Here is an 11003-nt window from a genome sequence, read left to right on the forward strand (position 1 = left end):
GGCTCTTTTTTCATCAGCACCATTCAGCTGTCACTAATCAAGTTTCTGCATATGCTATCTAGATAAGATAAAAAAATGCCATCGCTGAGAATGCTGGGCTTAGTGCCCAACATTGTAACCAACTCTCAGAACACAGGGTGGTGTCAAAAACTGACTACTCCTCTCAGAGCCAAACATGCCGATGTTAAGGTAGGAGATCTAGTGAGACTTGTAGCAGCAGTGTGGCTAAACCCACAGAGGGGATAGATAGGGCGAGGACTGAAAGGTTTTGACCATGAAGAGCAGTCAGGCGCACAGAGAGGAGACCTGAGCGCTTCATTGGAATGCGTATGGAATGAGGAAGTGCGCAGCCGCTCAGCCAGGCGGAGAGGTGACTGCTGGGAAGGTCTGAGTTAATCTGATAAGCGCAGCACGGGAAAACTATTTGTTAGAGCATCATTCAATGCTGTCTTTATCTTCAAGTGTGCATCTGTGGTTCAAACCAAGCTGTTACTGTGTGTGTGTCAAGAGTCACAGAGGCATTAAAAATACACTTTTCTGCTTGTTTTCATCAAAATTAAAGCCAAATAAGTTCAATTTACTCAAGCACATTTTCATCCAATGCAGTCCTAAAAAGTCAAAACAATCGATTCTGCAGCCTTACCTCCAGGACCTGGACGTAACTGGAGGGGAACCATCCCCTGGCTCCATCCTTCTCTCCCTCCCACCAGCCTCCAGGTAGAGCCTGGACCACCTTAAAAATCTCCCCTGCCTCGAAGCTCAGTCCCTGCTGGTGCTGCTCCCCGCTGAAGGGGTACAAACTTTTGCAGCGCGATCCCGACATGACCACTGCTCGCTCAAGAAGCCACACGACGATGATGATGATGATCTCCACCACCCTCAGAGGAAAGAGCAAACTTTTTAATGGAACTGGAGTTTGGTTTTTAGGGCTGTAGAGAGGCGGAGTGAAACTGTGGAGAACTTGGAGAACAGGTTGTTTTCCTCCCACTGTTGGTACCGCCGCTACCGCTGCTGCTGTCAGGACGCCCCTCAGCGCTCTGCTCCTCCAGTGTGCCTGCCAGCCTGCACGCTGTCTCAGAAACTCGTTACAAGGCTGTCAAGTAGGAAGAGCGAGGCAGCGGAAAGCGGAAGTTGGCTAAGTTTCCCTTTAAAATAAAAGCACAAACCTCACCACGGGTTTTTTTTTCTGTAATTGAGCAACGTGTGTGTACATATATTAGTTATATGCCACGCAGGTAAATAAACACACAAATGAGACAAACCGAGTAAATAAGGGACACTGCACAAGAAAACAAAATTCAGTTTTTGTTTTGTTTTTTTGAAACGATGAAAATAAGAGTTTGTTCATCATTAATTTAGTTCAAATCATTAAAAGTGAAACAATTATTATTATTTTTATGTCTGGACTGATTTATTCTCATTGTGACATGTCTTGATGTGTGCTCGATCATCCAGGTAGGTAAATCTTGACTGTTTATAAGACTGGGGAGACCTGCAGTCAGCTGAGGCTGAAGAAGTCACTTGGATGAGCGACGAAATGTTTCTTCCACTGAAGACGGTACGTCCAGATGAACAGAATAAACTTTTGGGGACTCATTGTGAAACAAGCCTCCCCACCTACATTTAAGCCACAAAACCCCCCCCTGGGTGGGGGGGGGTTTGTGCTCACACCCACAGCCCGTCCCTAGAGATGACTAGATTCGGGATATCCCCTTTCTACAACATCACAAAGACAAAAAATGACTGAAACAAAGCAATCTGAAACCTGAGCTCTTGACTCACATCAATAGCTGACGTCATTCTGTGCATGTTTTCAGATGCTTTGTTTCGCCACAGAAACCTGGTGTATGTGCACGTGGGCACTTTTGTGTTTTACTTTGACAAGCTTAACCGGAAAGCTTTTATCATAGCATACTTGACACAAGAAAGGGCTGTATCTCCACTTTTACTCAATTTCATTAAAATGAGGAAGATGAGTCATAGTTTTTCTACCATTTTAACTTTTTGGGTTCGTTTTTGTGAATTTATTTATTTCTACATAAATAAATAAACAATGCGACTGTTTATTGTTTCATCAATCTGTGTTATCTATCTTTTAGTGAGTTTATTAGGTTTGCACTGAGGAGTTTTGCAATTCTGTGGCTGCATAAACAGTTTATTTTCACTTGAAGTGAAGCAGCTGTATTAGGAACCAATGCTGCCCTCAATATGAACATGATCACATGAGCTTAGACTTCCTTCCTTTACCCTATTCCAGTGTGTCATGGCATATCATTGATTATTCAGGCAACACAATCAGATCAGCATGAGGCACAGTAAAACAGAGGCCATATTTCACAAAAAAAGAAAGCTGATCACTCACAAATCAGAAGACAAAAAAATTAGATATTAAACAACACAAGTACATGTTAACTCAAGGCTATGTACAGCAGTTTATTACTATCCTCTATGTCCACACTTTCACTACACTGCTGTTCAAAATACCAAAATAAGCTAAATAATAAACAACTAAACTAAAAAAATCAATAAAGAGTTACTTTGTATAAAGCTCTTCGGTTGCTTCTTCTCTTTCATCCTTTTCAAACTGTAGATGACAAGCTAACAGATTTGAATGATTTAAATTAGTGGCGTGTTCTTTTAAAGTAAACAATCATCGAAAGAGTCATGAGCAATAATGCAGCCACAAATAAAAGGCTCTCTGCTACAGACTACTGGTCATCAAGCAGAAGTGCGAGTTTGTGGAGCACAACATGAAACTTTGATTGCTTCATAAAAATGCTCCAAAAACAACTGTTTAAATGAATGCCCACAGGCATTTCATGTGACAACAAGACTTGTCACTGTTGTTGGGTTTTTTGGGGGTTTTCTTGTTTTGTTTTTGTTTATTTCTGGAACTTTGGTCCCATTTAGACTTTTATTTGGTTTCATGTCAAGTTCCAGAATCATGTGATCTGCTGCATATTCCACACACATACACAAATACACACACATCAAGACACACAAGATCAGATACTCTTTCTTACTGAACAGCTCTGATATAACCTGAAAGTACACGTCCTTCACTCAAACTGCTGTAACTTTGTCTTTGTATCAGGTGTGTAAAGTCTTTGTCTTTAACCTCTCTTTAAACATTTTTTCTCATCAGAAAACACACCTGTTATTATTTGGAGAGTGCTTATTTGGGAGAATTTAGACAACAGATGGAGCTGATGGAGTGCTGTGTACCCAGAGTCAATAAACCAAGATCTTTTTAATGCTTTTGGAATAACACTGTCAGTCTCTCTTGAAGTGAAGGAGGGTATTTAACCTACAACTAGCCCTTGTGAGCAATTTATAGCTGTTCTGTAATGCATCAGTACATTAACAATTCATTAAAGCAGTAGCGGTAGCTTAGAGAGAAGACACATACAAAGGATTTAATGTTGATAGAATGGCACCATCTCACCTAACCTTATTGTGCATTCGCATTTATTCATTATTTATATGCTTCCTCTTGGTTATATATTCCGAAAATATAATATAAACTTTCACTGTTATGCCGATGACACCCAGCTCTACCTTTCTTCTAAACCCAATTCATCCCTCCCACCTACCTCCCTCTCAGACTGTCTTTTTGAGATTAGATCCTGGTTCTCCTCCAATTTTCTCAAACTCAACAGTAATAAAACTGAAGTTTTACTTGTTGGCACACCATCTATCTTAACCAAATCCCACAGCTTTTCCATTAACATTGAAAATTCTCCCACCCTTCCCTCCCCTCAGGTTAAGAGTTTGGGTGTCATACTTGATAATACTCTTTCATTCCAGTCTCACATTAATTACATAACCCGGTCTGCTTATTTCCATTTACGTAATATTAACCGACTCCGCCCCTTCCTTACTCCCCATGCTGCTGCCATCCTTGTCCATAGTCTTATTACATCCCGTTTTGATTACTGTAATTCCCTCCTATTTGGTCTCCCTAAAAGGTCCCTTCATAAACTCCAACTTCTTCAAAATTCTGCAGCTCGGATCATAACTCGTACTCCGTTAAGTGCTCATATTACCCCAGCTCTTCAGCAGCTTCACTGGTTGCCCATAGAAGCCAGGATAAACTTTAAAATCTTTCTTCTCACGTTCAAATGTATCCATAAATCTGCTCCTTCATATTTGTGTGACCTGCTCCATATCACCACTGTTTCCCGCCCTCTCAGATCATCATCTGCTACTCATCTTACCGTTCCGTCCTCACGTCTCATCACTACGGGGAGCAGAGCTTTCAGTCGCTCTGCTCCTCGGCTCTGGAACTCTCTTCCTCCTGCACTAAGAAATATTGACACTCTTTCCGTATTTAAGACACAGCTCAAAACACACCTGTTTAAACTGGCTTATTCGCTTTAATGCTGATTTTATCTGTTGTCACGCTCTGTTTTGTAATTTTAACTTATTTTATGTATTTTATGACTACTGTTCCTTTTATTAATTGTGTTTTTTGTAAGGTGACCTTGGGTTTCTGAAAGGCGCCCTCAAATAAAATGTATTATTATTATTATTATAGTGCTTGACAGATATTTGAGAATTGCAGAAATGTAAAGACGGTGTCCTGCCTGTTGCACAGGCCTGGACCTCTGCACAGCAACTCTGTCTCACTCAGATGGAGACTCAGAAGAGCTCCAGGAGGAATTTCAAGAAGAGAAATGTCTCACAAAGCTGTTCAGAAGAGAGGTAACGATCTAATGTGGTGTTTCATGAGTAAAGAATTTAACGTAGAATTGGTTTGGTTGCAGTCTGGGTTATTGCCTATTGATATGGCTCCACAGACTGAATATAAAAGACTAGGTCTGAGTAATGAAGCCCATGTGGGACTTAAAACTGGATTGCTTTTAATGGTTTATAAAGAAGTCCAGTTGGTCTATGGGACAACGTCCAAATGCTCCTTTGATTTGTGATCTCGATAAACACTTTTATAGTGGGTTTATAGTCTCAGCCGCTAATCTCAATAAATATATCATGTGGTTGGCACATACATGCAGTGGTTTAGGTAAACTTTTAAAGCAAGCTGATCTCTAACCAGAAAACAATGGCTGATGTCACCTTGACCGTGTTTTTTAATGCGCAAGCTCTGTTTGAAAAAAAGCCTCAGGCAGTTTCAGCTTTTTTGTCCTAAAAGAGGTAAGCGCTCTCTGCCTTGAATCTCTACACGAGAGCTGGAGTGTGTGGAGTTGGCCTGACTCGCAGATACAAAGCAGCTACATTAATAGAAAATACACAAAGTTGAAATGAACCAGTAATTATCCTTAACACAGTTCTTCAGACTTCATCTCTACCTGCTACATAAAGCTCGCTGTGGAGGTTCTTCAAATGTGTCCCTTCCAACCTAAAGCAGAGCAGGTAGTGTGTATGTGTTAGTCCCTGTAGGAAAATTACTCCTCTCCATTTCACCCATTGGGCAGCCACCAGTGCAGCGCATGAGGAGCAGTGTGTAGGGACGGTACCTTGCTCAGGGGTACCTCAGGGTAGGCGCTCAATGGATTTGAAGCCCCAACCATCCAATCATGGGGCAACCACTCTACCTACTGAGCTCTCCCTGCCCTAATGTTTGATGGACGTTCCTCACACACCTGTCCAACAAGCTGCTCAGCTCTTTTACAAGCTCTCACACAAGCAAGCGCTCCAAACGGATGCTTTTCATCAAGTTGCAGCTGACCACCACAGCTTGGTGGTAAATACTGCTCTTGAGTTCCTCTTTCTGGATGACTCACTTGTGGAAGTCACACCCTCACATCCTCAGGCCACAAAGAAGAGCTCCAGTTTGACTGTGTTTCTAAAAAGCAGGGCCTAAAAAGCTGCTGCTCACATCTGTAAACTGCTTGCTTCTCCCTGGTTGCATCTTTCACACGGGCTTACTTCGACCGGGGCTGCACATTGGTGGCCTGGAACATGGTGAAAGACATTTACAAAAAAATTCTTAACCACTCAAAATCCTTCAACCTCATGGACTTTGATGAAAACCTCACATCGGCTAGAAATGGCATCATCTCTGCACTCCATGACATGGAAAACGGAGCAAAGCAGGCGGAATCCAGCTGGACTCTCAATCAGCTTCATACTCAGAGTGAAATTATGTTAATTCCAGCTGTCTGAAAATACATGTATTAGCATCTTTTCTTTTCCTAATGTTAATTTCAGTTATATATTTTACTTTTTCAGATGGCGGAGTCATGCTCTGGGGAGACTGAAAAGTGGAATGGTAATATATATATATATATATATATATATATATATATATATATATATATATATATATATATATATATATATATATATATATATATATACAGATAAAAAAAAAAGGACAAAGAAGGAACAAAAATCAGCCTGCAGACACTTCTGGAAAAAGCAGATGTTTGAAGAGAAATGAATCACAGCAGCTGCTCTCAGATTATTCACATTTATTAACATACAATGAGTTTGTGTGATTAAACCAACACGTTTTGACAAAGCTATTGGGTTTTTTTTTAGAACTAAACTGAAGCGACAGGTACATTTTAAAAGAAACATTATACAATCATATTCACATGAAACTCCCCAGTGCTACATGTACAACTCATATTCTAATTCATTTCAGTTCAGTTTTATTTCTGTAGTGCCAAGTCAGAACAATAGTTGCCAAACGGCACTTTATATTGGAAGGTAAAGATCCTATAGTAATACAGAGAAAACAGAGAAACCCCCAACAATCAGTTAACCTACGAGAAAGCACTTTGGCGACAGCGGGAAGCAAAAACTCCCTTTGAACAGGAAGAACCAGTCAGAGCGCGATGGCCAAGAGGCGTTATTATTCATAGCGGCAATCTCCAAATGCAGACTATTACTACTCAGCAGCAAACAAACAGTAGGCAGTGTTATCATCTAGATGTTGAACTTGCTCTAGCTCTTTCTTAGTTCATGAGGTAACCAAAGTTCAAATGACATTACGAACGAGGACAAAAGCTTCTTGGAATTCATCAAGTGCTGGAAAACCAATAAAAAACCGTAACCAAACGAAGGGAAAGAGTCTTATTCTGACTCCATTCAGTCTTTCTGATATATAACATATCGATGTCAGACTTTGGCTTTCAGTCTTTCCCCCAGACAAATTCAATACCTGTAATGATGAGAACTTTAACCTCCTAAGACCCAAACTCTTCCACGGCATGCATTTTTAATTTCTCTTTGATATTTGGGCTTATTGGGACCTGATGAATATTTATATATTTTATTGCTTACTCTATTTAATTTGTATACACACACACACACGTAGAAAAACATATTTAGTATACACATCCAGTGATGCATATACTATTATATACATATATTTATTAGTCTCAGATTTAGCCATTCTTATATGGCCGGGGCAAGCAGTCAAAACATTCACAAGTCTGGTCTCCTGTCGGTGGCGCTGTCACTTGGTGTTCGCTCGCTCGCTCTGTGGTATAGTATCGCTTCCTGTTCCTGCTCAAACACAGTGGTGTTTCTGAGTAGCTTATTTGCTTAGCAGTTTAATTAACAACTTTTAAATACATTCTTTTTTCACAGTATAATCTTCACGTGCTTCATCCGAAGCACACTTTCTGTGTACTCACTACCTAATTTATAGTATTCACTCACTGTCTCTGTACTGTTTCGCTAGCTTAGCTCGTAGCCGACCCGTTAGCACCATGGCTACTTCACCTGTCCCTTCTGCACTTTCTTGCTCATTGTGTCAGATGTTTAGTTACTCCTCGGCCTCCTTTAGCAGTAATGATATCTGTAACAAATGTAGCATATTTGCAGCTCTGGAGGCCAGGATTACTGAATTGGAGACTCGGCTTTGCACCCTGCTCTCACCCTTAGCTAGCCAGGCCCCTGTAGCTGGTGCAGCCGAAGATAGCGTAGGCCCCGCTAGCTGTTCCCCGGCAGACCCCAAGCAGCTGGGGAAAGGCTGGGTAACGGTGAGAAGGAAGCGTAGTCCTAAACAGAAGCCCCAGGTACACCACCAACCCGTTCATGTGTCTAACCGTTTTTCCCCACTCGGTGACACACCCGCCGGGGGTCAAACTCTGGTAATTGGTGATTCTGTTCTCAGACATGTGAAGCTAGAGACACCGGCAACCATAGTCAATTGTCTTCCAGGGGCCAGAGCAGGCGACATTGAAGGAAATTTAAAACTGCTGGCTAAGGGTAAACGTAAATTCAATAAAATCATAATTCACGTCGGCAGTAATGACACCCGGTTACGCCAATCGGAGGTCACTAAAATCAATATTGAATCGGTGTGTAACTTTGCCAAAACAATGTCGGACTCTGTAGTTTTCTCTGGTCCCCTCCCCAATCAGACCAGGAGTGACATGTTTAGCCGCATGTTCTCCTTAAATTGCTGGCTGTCTGAGTGGTGTCCCAGAAACGATGTGGGCTTCATAGATAATTGGCAAACCTTCTGGAGGAAACCTGGTCTTGTTAGGAGAGATGGCATCCATCCCACTTTGGATGGAGCAGCTCTCATTTCTAGAAATATCGACAAATTTATTAAACCCCTCAAAACATGACTATCCAGAGTTGGGACCAGGAAGCAGAGTTGCAGTCTTACACGCCTCTCTGCAGCTTCTCTCCTCCTGCTACCCACCCAAAAACCCATCTCCATAGAGACTGTGTCTGCTTCCAAAAAGACAAAAAACAAACTAAAAACCAGCAACAAACAACTTAAACAATCACAAAGAAAGAACAATACAGTATCCACATCTGAACCAAAGAGTAAAACAGTGAAATGTGGATTATTAAATATTAGGTCTCTCTCCTCCAAGTCTCTGTTAGTACATGACTTAATAATTGATCAACAAATTGATTTACTCTGCCTTACAGAAACCTGGTTGCAGCAGGATGATTATGTTAGTTTAAATGAATCAACACCCCCGAGTCATTCTAACTACCAGAAATCTCGAAGCACAGGTCGAGGGGGTGGTGTGGCAGCAATTTTTCACACCAGTCTATTAATTAATGAAAGACCAAGACAGACTTTTAATTCATTTGAAAGCCTGATGCTTAGCATTGTCCACCCCAGCTGTGAAACTCAGAAACCAGTCTTACTTGTTATCATCTATCGTCCACCTGGGCCTTACACAGAGTTTCTGTCTGATTTCTCAGACTTTATATCTAATTTAGTTCTGAGCTCAGATAAAATAATTATTGTGGGTGATTTTAACATCCATGTAGATGCTAAAAATGACAGCCTCAACATGGCATTTAATCTGTTGTTAGACTCAATTGGTTTCTCTCAAAATGTAAAAGAACCCACCCACCACTTTAATCACACTCTAGATCTTGTTTTAACATATGGCATAGAAACTGAACATTTAACAGTGTTTCCTGAAAACCCTGTCCTGTCTGATCATTTCTTGATAACATTTACATTTACAATAATTGATTACGCAGCAGTGGAGAGTGGACTTTATCAAAGTAGATGTCTTTCTGAAAGCGCTGTAACTAAGTTTAAGAATATAATCCAGCCACTGTTATCATCGTCAATGCCCTGTACCAACACAGAGCAGAGCAGCTATCTGAACGCTACCCCAACAGAGGTCGATTATCTTGTTAATAATTTCACCTCCTCACTACGTACGACTCTGGATACTGTAGCTCCAGTGAAAACTAAGGTCTCTAATCAGAAGTACCTGACCCCGTGGTATAATTCTCAAACACGTACCCTAAAGCAGATGACTCGTAATCTGGAGAGGAAATGGCGTGTCACAAATTTAGAGGATCATCATTTAGCCTGGAGAAATAGTTTGTTGCTTTATAAGAAAGCCCTCCGCAAAGCCAGAACAGCTTACTACTCATCACTGATTGAAGAAAATAAGAACAACCCCAGGTTTCTCTTCAGCACTGTAGCCAGGCTGACAAAAAGTCAGAGCTCTTTTGAGCCAACCATCCCTTTAACGTTAACTAGTGATGACTTCATGAACTTCTTCACAAATAAAATTTTTATCATTAGAGAAAAAATTACCAATAATCATCCCACAGATGTAATATTATCTACAGCTACTCTTAGTTTCATTGATGTTAAGTTAGACTCTTTTTTTCCAATCGATCTTTCTGAGTTAACTTCAATAATTACTTCCTCCAAACCATCAACGTGTCTTTTAGACCCCATTCCTACAAAACTGCTCAAAGAAGTCCTGCCATTGATTAATTCTTCGATCTTATATATGATCAACCTATCTCTAATAATCGGCTATGTACCACAGGCCTTCAAGGTGGCTGCAGTTAAACCTTTACTCAAAAAGCCATCTCTAGACCCAGCAGTCTTAGCTAATTATAGGCCAATCTCCAACCTTCCTTTCATATCAAAAATCCTTGAAAGAGTAGTTGTCAAACAGCTAACAGATCATCTGCAGAGGAATGGTTTATTTGAAGAGTTTCAGTCAGGTTTCAGAGTTCATCACAGCACAGAAACAGCTTTATTGAAGGTTACAAATGATCTTCTTATGGCCTCTGACAGTGGACTCATCTCTGTGCTTGTCCTTCTTGACCTTAGTGCAGCATTCGATACTGTTGACCATAATATTCTATTAGAGCGATTAGAACATGCTGTAGGTATTACAGGTATTGCACTGCAGTGGTTTGTATCATATCTATCTAATAGACTCCAATTTGTGCATGTAAATGGAGAGTCCTCTTCACACACTGAGGTTAATTATGGAGTTCCACAGGGTTCGGTGCTAGGACCAATTCTGTTTACATTATACATGCTTCCACTAGGCAGCATCATTAGAAGACATAGCATACATTTTCACTGCTATGCAGATGACACCCAGCTCTATCTGTCCATGAAGCCAGATAACACACACCAATTAGTTAAACTGCAGGAATGTCTTAAAGACATAAAGACTTGGATGGCCACTAACTTTCTGCTTCTTAACTCAGATAAAACTGAGGTCATTGTACTCGGCGCTGAAAAGCTTAGAAATATGGTATCTAACCAGATTCTTACTCTGGATGGCATTACC

General features: G+C 40.8%; 1 protein-coding gene across 3 annotated transcripts in view; it reads right to left on the reverse strand.

The window, feature by feature from the left end:
• Positions 1–1082, reverse strand: part of gas7b (growth arrest-specific 7b) — a 76494-nt gene extending 75412 nt beyond the window's left edge. For all 3 annotated transcript variants that reach the window (XR_014875547.1, XR_014875546.1, XM_085169332.1), the window contains exon 1: positions 644–1082. Coding sequence is in view for 1 of the 3 variants with exons in the window: in XM_085169332.1 (XP_085025458.1) it covers positions 644–823 (180 nt within the window). In the remaining 2 variants the exon portion in view is untranslated. The remainder of the gene's footprint in view (positions 1–643) is intronic.
• Positions 1083–11003: the final 9921 nt, after the last annotated feature.

The sequence above is a fragment of the Neolamprologus multifasciatus genome, chromosome 8 (genome assembly GCF_963576455.1).
Source record: "Neolamprologus multifasciatus chromosome 8, fNeoMul1.2, whole genome shotgun sequence".
Taxonomy (NCBI): Eukaryota; Metazoa; Chordata; class Actinopteri; order Cichliformes; family Cichlidae; genus Neolamprologus; species Neolamprologus multifasciatus.